Source organism: Siniperca chuatsi, linkage group LG2 (genome assembly GCF_020085105.1).
Source record: "Siniperca chuatsi isolate FFG_IHB_CAS linkage group LG2, ASM2008510v1, whole genome shotgun sequence".
NCBI classification, from domain to species: Eukaryota; Metazoa; Chordata; class Actinopteri; order Centrarchiformes; family Sinipercidae; genus Siniperca; species Siniperca chuatsi.
The window spans coordinates 11,257,755-11,281,258 of NC_058043.1; the positions used below are offsets into that span (position 1 = coordinate 11,257,755).

Consider the following 23,504-nt stretch of genomic DNA (forward strand, 5'->3'; position numbering starts at 1 on the left):
ATTCTGTGAATAAAACATACGCTCACGCAATTCTCTACCTGAGTGCAGTTTTTGTAAAGAGTCAATAGCCATCTAACTATAATAGTCATCTCTCTTTATTAATTCAGCTTGTCAGAGTACTGCTTTTGCATTTGTTGCGGCAAAGTCAGGTTTGCTTATGCAGTGTTTTAGCTAAATGGATTTTTGTTACCCTGGTGAAGGTGAAAGCTTTGTTTTGAGTGTGTCAGAAAACTAAATAACTAGTGCTATTCAGCTATTAGGCTGTATATGATTGATATTTTCTGCAGTGCACATTCATATTTCCCCCCAATGTTAATCAATTGTCATTACCCAGCCAAGTACAGAGAGAAGAGAAGAGGATATTTAATGTACACAGAGCTGCACCCCTGGAGAACTGTCAATCACCAAACATCTATCTGCATAACTAATGACAGGTCTCATGTTGCCCCTTGGAGTTGTGGGGAAATGGTCTGATTTATGGCAACACATTCATATGTTCACATGTGCAGGCCATCACTAAAGAGTGACATTTTCTCTGATAATGATGGAAGATGAATGAAAGGCTTGTTTGCAGGGAAAATAGGATTCATAGGACACCTAAGTGACCAGGGGAGCTTTCTTCCCCTGAATATGTGCTCACTCTTTAACCTCAGCTTTCACAGCATTCCTCACATGACCTGTGACTATCTGGATGACATTGTCTTGTACAGAGTTTCTTTAAAGGCACACATGTATTCACTGCTCCCTGTATGACTGTGACTGTGGAGCTCATGCTGACCTACATTTGTGTATATCCATCCAGACCATGACATTTGCTTGTCATTTAGCAAATGCTGTTGGGCTAAAGGCTATGATTAATAATGCATGGCCAAATCACTCCTTGGCAAAGATACACAAATAAATACATACACTGCAGCAGTATAGGTCAATATGGTATAACAGAGTATGCTGCATATTGATAAAGGCAGCAATGTAAAATATGACAGCAATGTTAAATTGTGAAATCAATTTAAGTTTGAACTTTAATCTAACTTAATTACTTTACACATGTCTCCAGACTATCCATGTCCTTGGTGAATTACATTTTTAAGTTGGTCATTCAGATGATTAATAATTATAAGTAAAACCCTAAAATGCCATTTTTTTTTATCACGCTGTGATTGAAACACCTTTGTAAAATTAGCAAAACCCTAATTTGTTAATTGTGGCATCACACCTAAACTTGTAAAGACAAAAAGGAGTGTGACAGCTGCAATACTTTGTATTTTTCCAAGTTGCTGCCACTTCAGCTCCATAACAGAACACTAAAAGTCTGGAGAAACCTTCTTTTTGTTTAGCAGTGATGGATAATTTATGTTTGAAACACAGTCCAATGTCAGCTCTCAGCAATCAGTGGATACCGTAGACCTACTAATGACCGGAAAAAAGCTGACATTTTCTTTGAAACCTAGTTGTGAAAGCAATTGAAAGTGATTCCCAGCCACTGTCTGAATGGCCATTTTAGCAGCAGATCATAAAGATGAAAGCAACTTCATATGCCTCAGCATCCTCTGGTGACTACAACAATTACAGTAGTTTGGCAGAAGGCAGCCAGGAGGGAGCCACACCGAGAGGACAGTCTTTGTTTGGCTGTGGCCTGTCAATGGCCTGTTTGTTTCCATCTAAGACTATTCTCTGAATCTACCCCTGGTGTAAACACAAGCTAGCTCCATAATTATTCATAATTCAGAAGACATATTCAGCAAACAAGTGGGAAACAAAAATTAGTAACACAGATGCTCTATTTACTTATCAATGTGATCTCACTTATGGAGTAATTCACTGAGTAATTTAGTTCATTGCACACAGCAAAATGTAGGTTTTTACCAAAAAAATTAAATATTTATTTGTTTTCATCTTTTTTTAAATTTTCCATACATTTGCAAGTTAAGGTCAACATTGAATAGGTTGTGGATATCAGGATATCAGATTGTGTCCCTCTTAATTCGACACAATCGTCCTTTTGTCTCTAGTTTCCCCTCTCTTCCCCAAAGGAAATAGAATATCAAAAACAAAATCAAACGTCTCAGGATATAAAATGAATTGAACATATTGTACACATTCACACACAAATCTGGAATGAAAATTGGCTCCCTGTGGGACAAAACTGGCCACCAGCCAATTCCATGAAACAGTCATTTTGTTTAGTCTGAAATCACTGTTGCGGTTTGTGCCTTATTGCCTTACAATTGGCTGTGGATATGAAAAGAAATTGTTAACACACAATTGTCCTCATTTTGTGACCTCCAAAAACTCCTTTATAAATCACTAAAATACAGCAAACATTTGTCAGTCTCAACCGTTCAGACTGAACTGGCAGCTCTTTTCTTTTCTGCAGTTCTTTCACTCCATCTGTTCTCTTTCTTTTTGCCTCTGCTATTTTTTTATCCGTCTTAAGTTGGTTATTTTACAAAAGTGGTCATAGAAAATAAATACAAATATTTTCCAGAATGTAATTTTTATATGACCCAGATGTCTCCTCTGCCACTGCAGTCCTTCTTTCTTTCTCTCTTCCATGTTGTCTCTCATTCCTTTCATAATGTCCTCCTCCCCTTACTTTTTCTTTAGCACTTCAGCAGAGTTCACTGTTGCAGTTACCATAGAGATCATGGTGTAAATAAATAAATAAATAACTACATAAAAACAAATAAATACATAAATATTTCCTGGTTAAATAAATACATGTTTATCAGATAGTTTACCTTGGCATGGTTTACCTACATTGATAATGTTGATACTCTGAACTCATAGCTCTCATAGCTTAAAATAAAGGTTCTCATTTATGATTTGGGAGAGAGAAAATCTCCCCTTCAGACTAAATTGCAAATGTGGTGACTGAATATTTCTTTCTTTACTCTACCTCATGTCATCACCAGAGCTTCCATGCTGAAGTCCGAAAACTCTCACAAAAAGAGTGTCAAAAACTTGAGTTCAAAGTTCGACACTGTGATTTTTCTTTCAAGGAGATAAAGACGTGTTGCTCTGTCTTTAAGGAGTACAGAGTGCTGGCTCTAATGATCTCAGTAGAGTGCCAGAGGATGAGAAGAGGAGGCAGAGAAGAAGAAGCAGGAAGAAGAGGGAGTTTAAACGTCTCTCTGCAGAGGAGAAGCTGTGCTAGGACCCTTCCTCCTCAAGGTTTCCTGGAGCATAGTAGCCCGCCAGTTGCCTGAAACGTGGTCCCCAGTCGCTGAGATAGGAGAAATCCTGCTCCGAGGTGGTGGACAGCGTGTGGATGGAGCTGAGTGAAAGAGCTGGTGAACTGGTGCCCTCAAAGGCATATGTCTGGAAGGAGTCATATGGCGGCACCGACAGGTCAGCATCAGCCTGTTCCACCTTCTTTCGGATGTAGCCTTTGAATAGGGAGAAGTCTGCCACTGCTGCTGCAGCTCCCTCTGCACCACCACCCACCCGGTTAGCCTGTAACCACTGTGGCAGTGAGCGGATGTCCGGGCCAGAGTCACAGCTCTTGGCCTCTGGGAAGTCATAGAGGTTTCTCAGGGCGCTCATGTCATATGCCTGAGTGTCCTGCTCCCCTCCACCCTCGTCATTGTACTTTATGACGTTATCCCTCATATCCTCCTCATCCTCCGCCATCCTCTGTCCCTTCCTGTGGCGTTTCAGGGTCAGGATCAGCAAGACAAGGACTGATGGAGAAGGAGACAGAACAAGACAGAGATTGTAATTCCATGGTAATGGTCAAATATGTACAGGTTAAGTGTACAAGTTTACAAAGAAAACTTTGATATTTGTAAGTGTTTGCACATGTTGCACCCTCATGTTGTGGCACAATACAATATAAACGTTAAATATGAATTTGTCAGATCAACTGAACAATAGGGTGAGATAAAAGCCAGGAGAAAGACAGGTTCCCATTTAAGGGATTTTATAATCATTACAACGTTTTGATATTTGTAGCTTTAACTCTCTTGCTGCACAGCAGACATGGATTAAGAGTTGGCAGGCAGACTTTAAAGAGCTTGCATGCAAAAATGGAATTCCTTTTCATCTTGCTAAGAATAATGACATACCAAACCCAGATTCAAGGCATTCAGTACTAAAGAAAATGACTGTACTAAAGAAAGTAATTGTACTAAATGTGTACATACTGTATAGTGCTGCACATCAAACCTGCACTTTGCATGATGGAGTACTTTTCATGGGAAAGTTTCTAACTACTCCCATCGTAACTTTGATTTCACCTCTCAGGGCAAAGGCACAGCAGGAAAAGATAATATATTAAGTTTTACATTTCAAATGCATGAGCATTGATTTTTCACAATCCTGATAGCCTTGCCCAGGAATATGATTCAAAAGGCCTAATGGAGACCAATCTGTATATCAATACTCATCCAAGTTGAGTGAAACTAAGACTTTGTGGTTCCATCTCTACTTAAAACTGGAGGCAACCACCTACAAAGATAAAGAAAGCCTCGGAATGTTAAGTCTGGTTTAAAAAAGGGAAAACAATTGAGATGGATCACATTATAGAGTAATGAGACAAGAGGAAAACAAAGGCTATATGTAGATAAATCAATGAGGCTTTCATTTCAGCTTAGTTATTTTAATTACTGCCTACATTTGTGATTAGACAAGTCTCACTTAGCTCAGACACCCACCCCCTGACTCTATCATCCCTCCCCAGGGCTGCACCCATTCCCCTGAAACCTCCACCAGATTTGTCTCAGGCTTGCAGCAGCATCAAATATCATTTCCAGTGATGATAAAAAACATATTACAGGCAGTTATGAATGAATTATGCACACTGAGAAGTATGAGAAAGATAATGAACAACTCAATTCAATAGTCTTATGGATAAACAGCAATCAAGCCTCTTTTTGATCAACTAATTAATAAGCAAAGAAGAAGATGTGAACAGGGATTGATGTATAGTACGTGGCAAATGCTCTCAAATACAAACATGAAACAAAAATTAAAAATTACTGACATAATCATATTATTTGTGTCACTAATATGCAGAAATTCATTTATTAAATAAAAAAGACAACAAGACAACAAGGGGGTCTTACTTTCAGGCAACAGAATGATTACCAGTTTAAGAGCGTGTTAGTATGATTACTTTGAACACCTTTATTCTTTTGTATTGCGTGAATTCACAGTAGCTAGTAGTAGATAAGTTCATTTGTTTCCTTCTCTATAATGGATAACTGATCAAAATAAATGTGATTCTTTCCAGAAGATGTTTATTTTCTGCTCTCCCACACATTCGCAATATCATCTGAATTAGTAAAGTTAGTTGGCATGTGTTTTTTTTAAACTAGTTAACCATTTAGTAATTACATACTCTACATACATGCTGAGAAATAATTAATATTGGTGATAAAAATCAGGCTTATTATAAATGAATTTGCGATAACAAAGTACATAGTACTTAGATGAAGAAATGACAATGTTTGTCCTCAGTTATTGAGTTTTGACTGGCAGCAGAATGTGTTTCCTGTGGCCAGTCAGCTATGGACTGTGTTACTGTGTAACAGTGGACAGAAACCCTTTTTCTTTCTTTTAGCAGGGACAATGAGAAACTACTCTAAAGGGATGCCATTGAAGGGACATTTAGATAGATGATTAACCAGTAGGCACCATGCATCTTCTGGAACAGATAGCCTGTTGCCTAAAACAAATACCTACAAGCCCACAGAGATAAAAAGACTATCAATTATAATGGGACCTGTGCTGTCTGGGATGGCACAGATTGTTTAATGCTCTGAACCCACCAGAACACCCGTCCGTACATTGTGAAAATGAGATATGCCCACATCGTTTCACAGTCAAACTAGATCAATGTCAAGACTTTGTGTGCTGCATGCAGGAAATTCACACCTGTTAAAGCGCATAAATTAGTATGCATGAAAAAGCCCACAAATGCACTCTTTCAATGTGACCTTGGAAGTCAGGATGTGGGTATAAAACACCATGTTTCACCTTTGCTTTCATCTCCTTCCGCTACTCTTTTCTTTCTCATGAGCAAAGTGCAAAATCGGTTTCAAGCATATAATCTGTACAAATGACTTGTTGCTACTCCCAGTAATTGTCTTCATTTGGTGTAAATGGCCTAAAAAATAACTTGCGGAGTGAAAACGCCCCGTGTGTTCCTTGCCTAAAGCACTGTGCCAGCCTAAAAAGCCTTGCTGATCTTGAATGGGGATTTTATGCAGTATCTCTGACTGATAATGTACATTAGTTCTCCTCTTACATTGTTTGCTGGGCTCCATTGGGAAAGCGGTGTCTGTAACCATTGTGTTTATTCTTCTCCTCCATGAATGAGGTGAATTAATTGCCACGGGGTTGAGGAAGCAGTCATGGTTTGTGGTAAATTGCAGCGCACACTGCCATGCATACTAAACAAGCACTAAGACAATTACGCTAAATTCACACTAATGAGAAGAATAATAGGAGGTAGAAAACTTGACGTTACGAACTCCCTCATACGTGCAGATCAGCTGCTTCTTCAGTAAATAGTATTGAAGGAATATGTGACAGTATGTGGCAGTTCAGTCTGAAGCAAAGACGATCAGATAACCTAATTTCTGACAAACCCTTCCTCACTGATATGTGTGTCACTGCCTATTAGGTACACATGCTTAAACTGTGAGTTATTGAAAACCTATTTAACTTAGAGATTAGCATAGGCAATGTTAACACAACAACATGTACAGAATTTACCTTTGTAGGAAGCATACTGTATGTACCTGTGTAAAACCACCTCCTATACATACAAAGCTGGTCCCCATGTGTACAGATGTTGCGATAAGCTTTCCTGACAAGACAGTTAATTTACCCTTGGGCTGCGCTGGTTGCCCCCACCCAGGAGTTCATCAGAAGCAGATGGGAGGTAATTGGAATGGATGCATGCAGATGCTGCGACACAGTGGAATGGATTCCTCACATCAGGTCTATAAATGAACTGATGGAGGGACTGTTTGTTTGTAAGGTAATTAGGCAGAAATTTGTTTTCATTTTTCTCATCATCCAACAATTGATGTAATAGAGGTGGTCCAGCCTCTGGAGAGAGGGAATGCTGGCTGGCTGGTTAGGTGTGTTGTGTGTGTGTGTGTGTGTGTGTGTGCGTGTGTGTGTGTGTGAGTGAGTGAGAAGACAAGGTGCACACAGTAATGGTGCATTAGAGAAAGGATTGCATTGCACTTAATAGATGGGGAGTGATTTGTCTAAGCATGTGGCTGTGTGCTTACCATGCACAAGCAGACATACTACATTTGTGCATGTGTGTATGGTAAATAAAACAGGAACAGTATCAGTCACTCAAAGTGGCATGGACTTAGCACCGATTAGAATCACTGACACTATTGGAATTAACATTTCATAATTTCATTAGTCGAATCAAAATGGCACGAAACATGAAATAATAGCAAAGCACAGTCACAGTCTTTAGCATAAACATGTATGATGTATGTTTCATCCAAATCACCAAGGCTGCAATGAAAAAAAGTATTTGTACCATGTAACTCTATTTTTCTGCAGTGTCTAGCTTTCCACAAGTTTAAAGGCCAGAGAACTGTTTGCAGCTCAGGCCTTTGAGAGGATGTCATCTAGCCCAGAACACCAAAATAACGATACACAGGCAAACATAGTTTTTTTTTTTATAGCCAGCAGAGGATGCCTCAGATTTGTACATAACATTTTTGTTGAGGCTTTTAAAACCATGATGAATAAATGATGCTCTGCTTTTGAAGTTCACTCCAGTAGATGGTTTGGTTAATAGAGGCAGAGTTTTAACAACTCTCATTAGAAAAGCTCTTAAAAGAAATAGATAGCAATGTTTGTCGCAGTTAAAGCTGCCTGGTGTCACATCATCCATCATTCACTGCCTGCATGATGTAAAACGTATCGGTGTGAGTGGGGGAGACAAAACACTGTGACAGCGTTGTCGTTTCTTTCTGTCACTGAGGAGTGGGATGCTAAGACACACGGGGGGGCTAACTCATAAAATTTTAAGATATGACAATAGTAAACCTCTTCGGTCTCTGAGAGACTGAGCGTGTGCATTCAAGTGTATGTTAGTGTGTGCATGTGTGTATGTCTGTGTATAAAAATCAGAGCATGTCTGGAAAGCCATGTCTATTTAAGGCTTGCTGATCCTGGTATACAAGTGCTGAGGCAGCTCTTTTGCCTGTTTGCTATCTCTAACCCCCCTCCACTTCACTCCCATTCATTCCATCTCCATCTGTGTTCCTAGGATCAAAGTGGCTTGATATCATTCATAAACAAAAGCTTTCTCCTCATAAAAGCAGCAACAAAATGTCCAACAGGAAAGCCGCTCATGAAAGAAAGATGAAAAACTGATCTTGTTTTTCATGTCATCTGTCTTAGTTTTTCTGCCACTGCATGTGCAATTTCATTCGTGAAATATAGATAAACTCTAAAAGTGGTCAATCCATTAAAAGACACATGCTTGGTTGCATGATTATATGAGCAGATGACACGGAGTCATGTCTTTAGGTGCAGCCCTCAGTCTTGCCTTTTAACTTGTACATCCCACTATTGAACGTAATGCTCCTGGTGGTCCTGCTGGAGTAGTTGAACTTAGCAATGACCCCAGAAAAGCAATACTAATGAATTGTGCTTATCCATCCGTCTAGCCATCCATCACACATCCATCCATTTATCTCCACATACATCCATACATACATGAGTACATCCATCTGCTTACCTATGAGGATGAGCATGCAGACCAGTAGTGCTATAAGTGCCCCAGGGCTGAGAGCAGCACTCATTACATAGGCTGTGGCATTGCAGGACTGGATGGCTCCCTCTGTGTTGCAAAAGAAAAATTAGCATTTACTGTACAGATTCATCACCAGTTATAAGTCAGTTCAGTGGACAACAATTAAGCACTGTTTTATCAAGAGAAAAAATGTGGTTTTACCATGCATATATTATATTTTCACCCAGCTGAAATGACTTTTGAGGGCCATTTGTCTGCAGATTTGTGGCCTTGTTTTATTTGGTATTCCACAAATATAAGCTGATAAGAACTGTTTGCTGACCAAAACAATGGCATGTAGGTGACCTTTTAGTACTGCTGCTGCTGATGCAGAAGGTGACAATGATGATAATGTTAGTAATGGCACAGCTCCTACAGTAGCTCTCACCTGTGTCGCAGCCACAGACATGAATGGTCAGGGTGCCTGTGGAGCTAAGGGAGGGAGTCCCGCTGTCACCCACCAGAATAGGCAGGAAGTACACATTCTGCTCATGGCGGTTAAAGCCTGACCGCTGGGTTCGGATGCCAGCTGTGTTGTCTGGGTGGGTGGTTTGAGTGTATCGGGGGTGGGGGTTAGAGAGACAAGGTAAAGCAGAGAATTACACATGAGAGACTTAATATTTGAAGAACAAAACCTCTTTGTCTGCCCACTGATGTCTGGTTTTTACCAGGCTGCAGTAGAATTGATGAAACTCCATCCAGTGAGTGCTTTTATTACCCTTCTTGTTTTTTCTCCTTTGAACTCAAGACTGTACTGATGGAAAAAATAGTGAAAGTAGGAGTGTTGATCATGCAGGTCTATTTGACATTACTAAAATGTCAGGACAAATCATAATTTTGAAGACCTGACACTTGTGTTTGCCATTTGATTCAAACATAATAATGAAAATAACTTGGCAATAAAATGGTCAAGTGCTCAAGTGGTAAAGAAAAAGACAAAAGTACCACCCCTGTTATACATAGTCTGAATAAATCTTTTGCTATAATGCATAGTTCAAGAACTCCAGACGAAGGGTGTCAGGATTGTCAAGTTGGGGTTGAATGATTTCACCGGGGAAGTGAACTGCTTTTGGGCTATTAACATTTATCATGTGTTTTTTTTAAAGCAAACAAAAACAGCAGAGAAAATGAGTCACTGTTTGAAATTAAACTTCACCGGTGTATATATGAGCCCTCTCCCGGAGACATAGATAAATGCAACACAGAATACAGGAGGAGGCTTTGACAAATAGAGTCGCAGAAGCATTGTGGGTAGACTTGCACAGAGGATACCAAGCAATCCATCTCCCGGAACATATATCACTGTTATCCATGTCCCCCAAGAGCTTCTCTGGCACATGTAGAACAATCTTCATATTACTGTTTATGTATGGGAACGTTACGCCCCTGAGTTTGTCCTTTTGACTTTTACACAGCATTCTCTTCCACAGCTGTCTGCTTTAGAAAAAAGATTCTCTCTAGGACATATGAATACATATACTGAGGCATCTTGTGTAGTTTGATCAGAACAAAATCACACATCCACCTTTATCTCAAAGTAGTAAATAAAGTGATTGTTGTTTGCCCTTATTGGAACTCCAAATGAACAAATAGGTGTAGTGACATGAACCTAATAAAAAGTCCTCTAAACTATACAACAAAATACATTTTTTATCTTTCCCTTCCAGAACAACACATGAGAGCATATCTGATGACCCTACTGGGAGGCTGACATTGTTTGACCATGGTCATAGCTAAAACAAGACTAAGTCTACAGCCAAGCCAGCAGCTCTGTGAGGCTGTACTTAGGCACAGCGGTGCTTTGATCTAAATGCTAATGTCAGCATTCTCACAATGACAACGCTATCATGCTGATGTTTAGCAAGTATAATGTTTTCCATGCTCACCATCTTAGTTTAGCATGCAAACATTTGCTGATTAGCACTAAACACAAGTACAGCTAAGACTGATGGGAATGTCATTAATTTTGCAGGTATTTGGTCATAAACCAATTTATTGCTGGTGACACTAGATGGAAAGACACAGGAATCAAGAAAGTCATTTGCATTCATCCTCTGGAGACCATGGATATCTGTAAAAATTGGCAGTCCATCCAATAACTTTTGGACGTTTAAGTCTCAACCAAAGATGTAGACTGACCAACACACTGACACTGCCATCTCTAGAGCCAGTCTAGAGACTGCTGGCATGATTAATAAGAACTACTTGTTTAAAGATAGAGAAAGATTGTGGTCACGGTTAAGAGAAAGCGATATTTGCTGCTGGAATAGGATGCAAACGGCAGTCTCGTGGCCACTCGAGATCCATGTCAGGAAAATGAAAACATGGGTAATTTAAGGCATTTGAACAACAAATGTTGCTTTTATTTTTTGGACAATCTTGAACCTGAACTTGAACTCCTGTCACAATATATATAAAAAAGTTAGTTTATACTTTGTATTCATTTAAAGGCACAAAGGCATAGAAAACAAATACAGCCACCAAAGCCAAAGAAAAAAACATATGTTGAATTACAGGCTAAAGAAACTGAGTGAAGAACAACATGAAGACTTGTAAAATGTAGAAATACTATAGTGTCTTTGTGTGGCTGTTGTACTGCACAATATGTCTCGTCCTGTATGTTGTATCACTTTAGTTTTGTCATTCATGCTTTATCAATGTGTCCTGCAGTAGCACATCGTGCAATAAGATGTTTGAAATGTTTGTCACTGACCGACCAAACCACAGAAAAATAAAATAGGGGATACAAAAACTTTCAGAAATGCTTTGAATGACACAAGTTTAAGTTTCTTTTTTTCTCCAGCTTCATATCATATGAGATTTCTTTTTAAGCACAATGTGGGACATTTTCAGGAAAAATGACGGCAGTTTGAAGAATTATGTCAATTATGTCATGTGACAGCAAACTTTATTTTGTAAAGAAAAGGTTTTGCTCTACAGACTGCCAGCAAGAATTTAGCAGCATGGGAAAAAAAAAAAAACAACCTTTTCATCATTGTGTGTCAAGGCATGGAGAGAGAACGCAATGTGAGGCCATGATGGGGAAAAGAAGAAGTGACAGATTGAAAGTGACAGGTTGACAAATGTGTCCATGAAAAGAGACACCAGAGTGGAAAAAAGAGGGGTGGGAGGATAAAAAGTCTGTGTGGGGTTTTGTTTGTCTTTAACCAAAATATATTCAGGGTCTGCAGTAGTGTTGTATTTAAACAGATGTGTGTATTTGTGTGAGTATATGTCTCTATGTGTTGGGGAAATGGTGCAGGAGGTGTAACATTTACATCTAAGCATAAATATACTTTGATTATTAATCACTCTCCCTAATCACTGACATACACACCATTTCACACAAAAGTAGACACTGACGGTCTGCATGACGTTGTGGTGTGTGTATGTATGCATGTGTACATATTTATGAGTAGACGAGAGTCAGAGGGACACACTGTCATACTTCTCCCTACTAGTCTATGCATGTGTGTGTACAGTATGTGTGTGTACATTACACAAGGCCCATGTTATGTGTGTATCCATTCATGTGAGTGGGACTGCTGCAGACCTCACTGCCTTCACACGGTGACATTTCCCTAGCTCGGGCTGCTCCCCTGACATTTTCCTGGTGTCAGATCAATCTTGATTTAGCCAGATGTCACATTCACTTAGGTACACATCTCTAAACGAGGGATCTGCAAGCGTATTTGCAAAAACACAGACAAGCATGAAAAAACTTGCAAAATCTTCCCGACAAAGCAAAGTCATCACTGGGGGGAACAGTGATTTTAATGTTTCCTTACAATGTGCAGATACGTATAAATGTTGTGTTTTTGCAGAATGCAATTTTCATGATGACACTTGAGAAAAGTATGTAAGCTGTTGGCATTCTATTTAAGAGGAATAAAGAAAAGATTCTGTATTAAACAAAGTGTTCAAAAAAGTAATATATTTCGAAGAAAATGGCATTCATATAAAATGCTATTACTGTGGGATAAAATGCTTAGCTTAGCATTGCAGTTTATACAGTCAAGCAAACTAATGTTCGTAAAAAATGTCTTTTGCAAGTACAGAGTTTCAGAAATGCAGTGGCATGTAATACTTTCTAATAATGTTACTCTGCTTAGAGGGCCAGAACAGGTGGTCTTTATCCAATAATAATAATAATAACAATAATAATAAATCTGCCTTATTATCAGGTGAATGCCAAGTCACAGAAAAAAGAAACTATTCTGCATGAAAAAGTCTCCTGCAATTGTCAAAATGTTCTGATAGTGTATCCATGAAATGGCTTATTTTAAAAATGTCAACCATCTGGCACCTAAATTAGGTAACTAAGACATTGAAATTATCGGTGAGTATTTCAACAAAGTTTTTGGAGCTGCAGTCTTTAAAACTAACTCAATATTGCTTTCAGGTCTACATTTGCAGACTGCCCTCAATCATTTCACCAAACTCTCACATTGCCAATTACTCTGGGAAATAGCGAGATCATCTCAAACTCTTCCATCTTTATGAACTTCATCATGACCTTGAACATTTGTCAGTTAAGTAAGTATAGTTTTGCTGCACCTGTGCACATTTAAAATGTGCACACCCACTCACACAAAATATGACAACCGGCCTTAGAGACTTCTGCTTGTATAATTATACCCTAAAAAAATGTATGCTGATATTGCCATCAGGACAGCTGCTAAAATATGCTTCTTCACCAATAACCCCAATATAAGACCTTTGCCCTCTCACCTTTGACATCACACAGGATAAAGTGTCGATTGCTGGAGGCTTCAGGGGCCAGGGTGAAGTGGAAGTGATGTCCAGATTGTGGCTCATCTCTATCCACCACACTGATGGTGTGAATTAGCTGAGGAAAGAAAAACAACCAAAGCAGAAGAGGAAATAAACAGACAAGAAAGAAAAGAAACAGAGGTTAGATTTTCTGCTCTGATCCACTCGATGGGAACAATAAAATGAATATGGAAAGCACTTTACATTTTACATTTCAAATGCCTCTTTTATGAGTGAGGGAGTGAGGTGGAGCGAGTATACTTGGGTGCAACAGACTCAGAAGGCTTCATATGAAAGTGCAGTTCAAAGGGGCTACAGTCACAAGGAGATAAAAACTTCTTTCTCCAGAAAGTTGACACAGCAATATAAAAAATGTCTTAATGTTAGAAATGCAAAACTTTCATAAAATGCCTCACTAGAAAAGCTTTTTTTGAACAGTAAAGGACAGAGATATTCTATGAGGCTGCCATATTTGTTCTACGAAGGAACAAAGTCAAAATGCTAATGTGCAAAGCAACAGAAAGAAAGACACAGAGACTCGGTGAGGGTGTACTCCTCCAATCGAATGCAATAGTAGTGATCCACATTCAAAGATAAAACTCAACTGTGATCCAATTTTGAGAACTCTGTGTGGACACAATAGGGTGAGATAGGATTCACTGTGAGCTGAACAGACATCAAACAGCCCCCGGAGATCCTTTCACCTTAACACAGGCCTCTCAGTGACAATTCATCCTCCTTTCATCCTATTAATCTGCAGCCAGCGTCAAACCGCAAGCTGATAAATGATGTTTTCACATCACATCCGTCGGCTCTGTTTCCTCCTCTGCCGGCACACTACATGTGAGTCCACATATTTCTTATTATTTTGATTTCCTTCACCTTTGTTTACTGCATACTCTAAAAAACAAAGCCAAAAATCTACTCTTTAATGTAGCTCAATAAAATAAAGCATAAAAGTTGCAGACAATATAGTGGAGTACAAATCCAGAACCTGTTCAAATGTGTTCTAAAAGTAGCTTAAATGTCAACATTTTCTGCATGAATGGTAAGAAGACAGTAGACCGACAGCAGAAATGTTGATGATTAGCCAAACTAATAGATGTTTTGGCTAAAAAGCATAAGCCTTCGGGCAGAATTTAAAACTAAACTTGAATCCCCTTGTGGTATTATATTAGATTTGATCCCTGTGTCTTGAAACTGTCATAATGTAAACTGTGTAAACTGTTGTTTATATTATATTACCAAAAATATGAAGTCCAATATTATAATCTATAATCAGTCAGATAGAGCTTTGAATGATACTTGCTTGCCTTGAGCTAATGAAAGCTATGTATGTGTGAGCAAAATATATTTACATTTTGCCAGAGAATATTTTACCAAGAGCTCGAGATTTTGCCTAACTGGCTTTTCTTTTCAGTTGAAATAATGGATCTATTCTTTTGATAACACACTTGAATTATGTGATTTTTCCACAACTACTGTTGGAACTGCAAGAGCTTGCTTGTTGGTGTGAAATATGAAGCCTTGGTTTCCCTCTTTTGGTTGAGGCTCCTTATTTGAGGAATGTGTCAGTCATGGCAATTTGTTGGCAACTAGAGAACCCTGACAAAGCACAGAGTGAAATAATTTTCACAGAGCTGGTCTGATTTTCCTAAAGCTATATAATGCTATCAAAAATAATAAATTAACATGTACTCTAAAACTCACAAATTGTCAAGTTATATCTTATTTGTTTAATTCGTAAAAAAAGTGTAAAAAAAAACAACAACATTTGGCTCTGAACAGTTACCAGGCAACCAGCAGACCAGTTACTACTCCTGGCCAAGAAACAGCCGTTTTTACTTACACTTCAGTTTTTGTATGGATTTAAACAAACAAAATATAACATGTTTATTAGTGAGCTTTAGAGGTTCTGAAGGCTAGTTTTGTAACTGTTGGACAGAGCCAGGCCAGCTGTTTCCACCTGTTTCCAGTCATATATTGAACGGACAGATATGAGAGAGATTATCGATCTTGTCATCTAGCTCTCTGCCAGAAACTGAGTGAACATATTTCCCAAAATGTCAAACTATTCCTTTAAAGGTCATATTGATAACATTTTTATATAGATGAATATTGAAAAAATAATAATACATCCACAGAGCTTTTAGAAAGGTGCAGAATAAAACTTTTCCTAAAAACATATTATGATATTGTGAATTAATCATTTATAACAGGTCCAAAATGAATGTTTTGTTTATCTCTGTGTGAGATGTCTGAAGTTTGGTTCCTGCTTCTAACAAGGCTTGTGAGCCTATAGTATAACAACATTGGTATCACGTGGTATAGTTGCCAGTTAGTGTGGAAAAAATGGACACTAGCGTTATTAGCTATCTTAGCTTAATCGTCCAAACAACAATAACCCATAAAATTACAGTTCTGCATATTTAAACAAAATAAACAACAACTACTGGCAGCCATAGTCCTTACAACCTTAACTAATACCGGTTAGATTGTCAAAATTAGAAAAATAACAGCTTCAATCCCTGAGTAGCTACGTTAACAATAGTGACGGTTGCGTCCAGTTAGCTAACATTATAGTTCCCTTAAAAAACGTAAAGTTATAATGAAGATGTGTATCAGAGGGGATTTAGAAGTGGGCCAGGGTCGGACATAACCGATGGCCCAGGGCCAGTTCAAGCTTATGCAGGGCAACTTGATTGACCAGTCACTGGTCCATCCGGGCCAGTGGCGGACTGGTCTGCTTTTGAACAGACGGTCGCTCTTCCTTAAGAACGGAGTGGATGTGGGATACCAATATATTATCAATGTGTCATGTCGAAGGTAAATTAAAGTTCCGAACTACTGTTAATCTGCTCATTATAGTGTTTAAAACCAAAACATGACCATTATTGAGGGTGTCATCTCAAATAGCAGTCTAACGTTAGCCCTATTATGAGACACTTCGCTGAGGTACTTGTGGCTAGCTAGCCTTGCCAGCTCGTTGAGCTCAACAGTTACGGTACTCACATTAATATAAAAATCTGAAAATAATGACATGATCATACAGTCCGCCTTAATCCCTTTAGCCATTGTTGCTGTGTCGCCCTCAGCTGTTTTTTATAATCTGCTATGAGATTTGTTTTCAGCAAGAAAACACTTCGACTAATGTTAGGTCAACACTGCGCTAACGCTAGCTAAGCTCAACTTTTACTGTAGTTGTCTGTCTAATGTCAAGCACTATGGGTTTTAATAGAATCCCTACAATGTACTGTACTGTCTTTGATTGGATTGAAATGTAAATATTTACCTAATGTCTTATAGTGTAAGGACGATTGAAATGTCATTTTATGGTAAGTGTTGCAATATAGGACCCCTGTAATTATTAAATGATGGGGGAAAAAGGGTTACCTAAAGCTAGTTAGCCATTTCCTAAGATTACCATAGATAATGTTACATGAAACACCACCACACAATGTAACCTAAATCTATAGGTAATGTATAGATATATGTTGCAAAATGAATTCATTACTCTATCACGAAAGATTCATCACTTGATATGACTGAGTCTGAGTCTCACTCTGCTCGACCATGAAATATGCAGGTTGTGCAACAAACTGGCAACCACTGGAGTTAATGGAAGGGGGGAGGGGGAGTGCGTCATCTAGTGGCTGGATGTTATCAATGTTATCAATAGCACCTTTAAAGTCAATTTTGAACTATGAAGAAAAACTTTATAACTTAATGAGTGACAGCAAGACACAGTATTAAAATACATTTTAAAAATAAACATTTTAACAAGTATGTATTTGCATCTGATGCTGTTGTGTTGTCTATCACAGAATGCAGCAGACACGAAGCACAGATGGCAAATGTAATTTTGTCAATAACACAATAATGTTTTTTTTCCTGGTCAGAAAAAGCCGACTGCTGCCACTGTCTTTGTGGAAGCTCAGTTTCTTTATTTTCTGTCTTAGCCATTTTGATAGCTTATGTATTTGTTTAGTAACAGTTCATCCCACTCCTGTCAGCCTTTGCAAGTATCTATAGAATTACTCCCACTGCACACACAGTCAGCTGTTCTCACTTATTCTTATTCTACACAAAGTGCTTTCTTGGCAAAAGATCTTCCCTCTGAATGTAAACAATTCTACATTTCTCAATACTCAACTTTAGTGGCTTAAGTTGTGAATGGGAAAAGAAACTCTCTCTCTAACATCCACCACTGGCTTTTTTCATCTTTGTAGAAACTTGTAAGAGGATCCCTCAAATTCATTATGATTCGGATGTCTGAGAAATACTTTTTTTGTTTTGCTAACCAAATGTCCCAATAAATGTTCTTTTTTCCTGTTGTTAAGGAAGAAAAGTTTTATCGCACAGTTTTCCCCCCATCTTTGTTTCACACCAACACATAAGCACACACAAACGCAGGTGAACTGCTCAGAGGCACTGTTAGAAATCAGCAGAGACACACATGACAAACAACCTAGAGAACTACCATTAAATGAGTCATTTCTCAGAATGATTAAAGCAGGATGTTCAATGGCTGTGATTCCTCTGTCTGGTCTCACAAAAGCTTACAGTATCAGATAAGAATCGAGGGAAATATATCAAACCATTACTCAGCTGTTACAATAGCAGGCTCCTCTTTAAGGGGCAGGATACTTATAAAATGTTAAATATGGCTTTGTTTACTGAACTGGATTCTTCCTCTGTGAATCTTTTCACAGTATCTCCCTCTGAAAGTATCTCCCTCTTATTCTTGTCCTTTTCAGAAAAATGTGTCCCTCATTTATCATCTACCTGCAAACTGATTATTCAAACTGTAGATATACTCCACACCTTTCTTGCACATACAGACATCTGCTTTATTGTGTGATCTTTAAGCTCATGTTGCCTGTTTGTGTGAGACAGCCTCATTCATTTATAGCTTTGCACACAACTCTGAATTATGAGCTAGAGCGGTGGCTATGCATTACTGTGACTAAGCTACTGCCGAGCACACTTCCGGGCCACAATTGTACTTTCACAATAAACAGCTTCTCAGCATTGACGTTGCATCACAGACACAGAACAGGCTTAGTCATACCCACAGCTCAGGGAGGCTGTTTGGGATAATATGGCTTACTTTGTAATTACAAAATGCAACGGCATGATTTCAGGGTAAATCACACGCTTCTTCCTTTGAGTACTGCAAAATCTGCACTCGAGAAACACACAGAAACACATCAGGAATTACTGCCGGTATTCCTACAAAGGTGAGTAAAGGAGAAATAAATATCATTACATGCCATCTCAAATTTTACCTGTGGTCCAGATTGCTATAGTTTCAGAAACTGTGATGGTTTTTATTGCTTTTGAGAGTGGGGGTCTAATTCTTGCAGATTTTAATAGGATAGGTTAAAGATGTTATGCCAAGATGCAACCTTATGAGTTACAAGACATTGCACTGGCAAAATAAGTTGTAATGCTGTCCAGATTACATTTGTCTTTAACATATCGGATCTAATGTTCATACTGTATTGAATATACCTGCCAAACGTTGAATGCCAATGTTTTCCAACTGGATAGTCTACAACAGGCCTGGTTGGCGGCCCGCAGGCCACATCTCCGAGTGGCTGAGCATACATTAATCTGATGTATGACAAAATAAGTAAACTACATATATAGTGTATGGAAGTAGCTAACAAGTGAGCCATCTTTCACAAATCAACGTTTTTTGATGTGAGTTTTGACCACGCTTTGTAGCTTTTCAAAACATCTGGCTATTGACAGTCACAAGTAGGAAAGTGCTCCACTGAAAATATGTCTCTGTCAACCCTGAAACTAAGGGTAAAATTAAATGTAAATCTGACAATGAACCAATCAACCATCAGTTTAACCCTGCCTGGACTGGCAAGTATTTATTTATTTTACTGCCATCACCAAACGGTTGCTATTTTTTATTACATTCATTTGCGTTTGTTTAAGATTTGTCATTACCAAAAAATAAAAAAAATAGACTGACTTTTAAATAGACTGCTAAAAATGTCTGGCCCATCTGCATTTCCCGTTAAATCTAGCCCAATTGAATTTGTAAGTGAATAGCCCTGGTCTACAATATCCATGCTTGGCAACTAAACTATGATTAAGGTACCATAAATTCAAAATTAGGCAAATAAAACCACTTTGCTAAGGAATAAGAGAAATATACAGAAGCTGTGTATAATGTGCCTCAAAACATCTACATGTATTGTTTTCACTGGCAGTTGCTGGCACATCGAAGGATCAGGATACGCCATTGTCCTGTTTCCCAGCATTGAAGTAAAGCGGTGCTCCAGAAAAGGCGCAATTTTATCATATTTTCTACCTGGATTGGCACATCCTGACTACAGTTCCTTGACTTCCTATGTCTGTACACCAGTGTGTGCCATGGATGTCAGAAGACATAGCAAATGTTTTAGGGTAGGGTTAGATAAATATCACACTACTTCTCGCTTTGGCTCCGAACATTACCAATAAGCACAAGTTGCTAATGCACATTAGTTGCATATGAAAGACATTTGTACAAATTGCAAAATCTATCACACTACTGCACGACTAACTCATATGACTTACTGTACCCTGCGGCTTTAAGTTAAGTTTCATTATTTCTATACAATACACAAGATTCAAATAAATTACATTATATGATATTATTAGGTTGTCGGATGGCCAGACAACTTTTGAAGAAATAAGACCAAATATAAACGAACAGCAAACAGTGTACACTTGAAATCACCAGATATACTTTTCAGTTTGTTTGAAAGGAGAAAAGAAAGGAGGGCAGAGGCTAAACAAACTGCAAAGGGGCTAACAACTTTTTTCATTCAGAGAAATGTATTAGTTCTTTGTAGGAGTCAACTATTTTTTTTACATTTGTTTGTTCTGACACATAAACGCAAAAACATTGAGATGAAGCAAAGACCATCACGCATCCAGTCAATGCACAGTGATCTATGAAAAATACAACTGAGTGTGCTGTATGCCAAAACAGGCCTGATCTTATCTTCTCATCATTCTTTGAAGCCCTTTCAGGTTTATTTCAGTCTGAAGGTGAGTGAATAATGAGCAAAGAGAAGACGCTTAAAGTAAAAGCTTTATTATCAGCCAAGGGATGAATCTACTCATTCCTCTGAAGAAATATGAACAGCAGTGAAGATGTAGTAAGTGAGCCATGATCTGCATCCTGTGATTATGCCCTCAACAGGGGGACTGTCAGGCAGCATCTCGGAATTAGTGCAAACTGCTGAGGAAGAGAGAGACAGATAGAGAGGGAGCGTGAAGCGAGAGAGGGAAATGAGAGAGGAGGAGAGCGAGCGTGTGGGAGTTTATTGAGCAGCTAGCGAAGCTCCCTCAAGCACAATCACCTAATTAGATTTCTATCTAGCAGTCCCCTTTCCTGACCCCCTTAAATCTCTTGCATCTCTGGAAAGCTAGAAGGAGAGACTTTCCCAAAAGTACATCCCATCTAGAGATATCTGAAAGGTCAAGGTTGGGAGAGGGAGGTGGCTTTCTCATTGGGAGCAGAAATCAACTATTTCATGATGGCAGTGGCAAGGTAATAAATAAATAAAAAAATTAAAACACAACTTAAGATAGGCTAAGAGAGGTTCATATCTGAAATGGAATGCACTATAAGCGTCAGAGTTGTGTTTTCAAACACATCCATTATTTTCAGTGGTAAAAAGCATCCTTGTGGTGTCCAGTGGAGCATTAAAATGTCTCAATGCATTATTCGGAACGTGATTAAATTTCAGGGTGCCTCTTTTTATATTTTTCGGGGCCACAATGTCAAAAGAAGAGAGCTAAAATATGATTAAAAGCCACCATTTTTCAAGAAAGCAATATATATATAAATTTATGATAATCTAAGTTGGCATGCCCACATTACAGTAGCTAAATTGCATAATTTGATGGATCTCTAATTAGCAATCATGTAATAAAACCATGTCTAGAGTCTATATAGAATAGACAAAGTATATACACATGGTTGAACAATCTATGTCACAATATACTACCTTTTGTGGTGGTGAAGCTAGCCAGTGTTCATGAGGACATAATTGAGGACTGTCCGTGCATTGCTGTTTATGTTCGACGCAGTGTCCCTGTCGGGGCACGTGGTCGTGCACCCCCCAATTTTTGAAACATGGGAATCCACTGCTTGCATGTGGCTTTTCATTTCAAGATGGATGAGTTTGAAGGTTGTATTTCTTTTTTTTTCTCACTAAGAATACAAAAGTTCAAACAGGCATCTGTTGAACATAACATTAGTTCATTACAATACAACTGAGAACACGACTGCCACACATACTGATAAAAGCAAATAAAGTAATGAATGATTTTTTACTATTAATATTAATTAATAGTAAAATAAGGATTAATAAGGTTAATAAGGATTTTAAAAAGCCAGCCAGTTCATTTTTAAATACTTTAAAAACAGGAGATCTTAAAAATCCACATTTGAGTAAATAATATTTTGCCGGCAGAATCAATTGTTTATTTGATGTTCCAAACACTTATTTCTTTATAGGGATTGTGTAGTGGTGATAAAGTATGTCCATGAATATATATGAGTTTACACTTAGTTACAATTCTTCCTTGGCACTGAGGAGCGTGCAGCTGTGTTAAGTCTATGCCGTTCTTCTGGTAAAACTCACTGACTTCTTGTTTCTTCACAGAATGTTTTGTTTGTATGCCCCCTGGCATTTTGGAGAATACTGCAATGGATAGCGCATTGAGGCCCTATTCATTTTGAAAGAGCAACTGCCATTGGGGAAATTCCAACACTTGACCTACCAATGGTGTAACCTCATCACTCATTCACTTAGTCAGTAAGTCAGGGACAGACTTTCGCGTATAGCATTGGCCCCACTTTGCTGCGGTCCAGCCAAAAATATTGCTGGAAACTGAATATTCCAAACTCTCTAGTCTGCTGGTTTGTCTGATACAGCGTTAACATTTGAGAGACAAAAGGAAGAGACATTTGGTGAGTAGAACAAATGACTCACTCAGTCTCCTACTCATGAAATATTGTGTGGCAAAACTGTGAGTATGTCTGGGTTTTTTCCCCATCTGTGTTGGTTTGCTTCGTCTTTTACTCACTTTTGTTGCATGTCTAATGTGTGCCTGTGTGTGTTTGTTTTAGTATCCTTTTTGTTTGTGCACTAGGTGAGTAAGTGTTGCACTAACATGTATGTGATGTATTGTGTGTGTTTCAGACAGGCTTAACATTTTGCTATTTCAAACTGACTCTCCCAGGGGTTGGAGGTTGGCGGTGCTGTGGCCAAACTGAGGTGATCTGTCGCAGTGACCCACTCAGCTAGCTGTGAGATGGCATGGCAGAGCTGACAGGCTCCGTTACCCCAGGCCATACTTAGTATTTGGCTTTCCACCCAGCCTTTTTTCTGCACATCTGGCACTATATGATATCTGTCCCTCTGCATTCAGTCAGATAAATACCACAAGGTGGGCGAGGAATGGGCTGAGAGGCGAAGATTGTCTTCACGTGTCATTCAGTGAGGTGCAGCAGATTGGGCAAACAGGAAAATCAGGACACGGATCCAGAATGGTAGAATGAGGGGATTTAAATCTTGTAAACTATAATTACAATAACATCACTAAGCTAAAATTTGTATTATTTTTCTTTGATCCAAAACATGGCTGAATGGCCATACTGTAGTTAAACTGCATCGCATATTAAAACCTTCAAGGCCCATTTAGAAATTGGGTGTTTTGAGTACAGTGATCTATATGGGACCAAATTGCTCCACTGTTGGCTTTGTTTATGTGAATTAACTTTAAGATAATTAGATAATTATATATTTGCACCTTATGAAATTACATAACACTGTTATCCAGAGTAACTTGCAATAACTGAAACAGCAGGATATGGTAAAATCTTGACTGAACGTGTATGAGAGTAAAACATTAGTTTTAAGGAATAATTGAT

The 23,504-nt window shown here is 38.6% G+C and overlaps 1 protein-coding gene across 2 annotated transcripts in view; it reads right to left on the reverse strand.

The window, feature by feature from the left end:
• Positions 1 to 1,855: 1,855 nt before the first annotated feature.
• Positions 1,856 to 23,504, reverse strand: part of LOC122864017 (cadherin-22-like) — a 164,341-nt gene continuing 142,692 nt past the window's right edge. For both annotated transcript variants that reach the window (XM_044171013.1, XM_044171021.1), the window contains 4 exons: positions 13,511 to 13,628; positions 9,168 to 9,317; positions 8,726 to 8,827; positions 1,856 to 3,683 (listed from right to left, as the gene is read on the reverse strand). In XM_044171013.1, the coding sequence (XP_044026948.1) occupies positions 3,154 to 3,683; positions 8,726 to 8,827; positions 9,168 to 9,317; positions 13,511 to 13,628 (900 nt within the window). In that variant the 3' untranslated portion in view covers positions 1,856 to 3,153. The remainder of the gene's footprint in view (positions 3,684 to 8,725; positions 8,828 to 9,167; positions 9,318 to 13,510; positions 13,629 to 23,504) is intronic.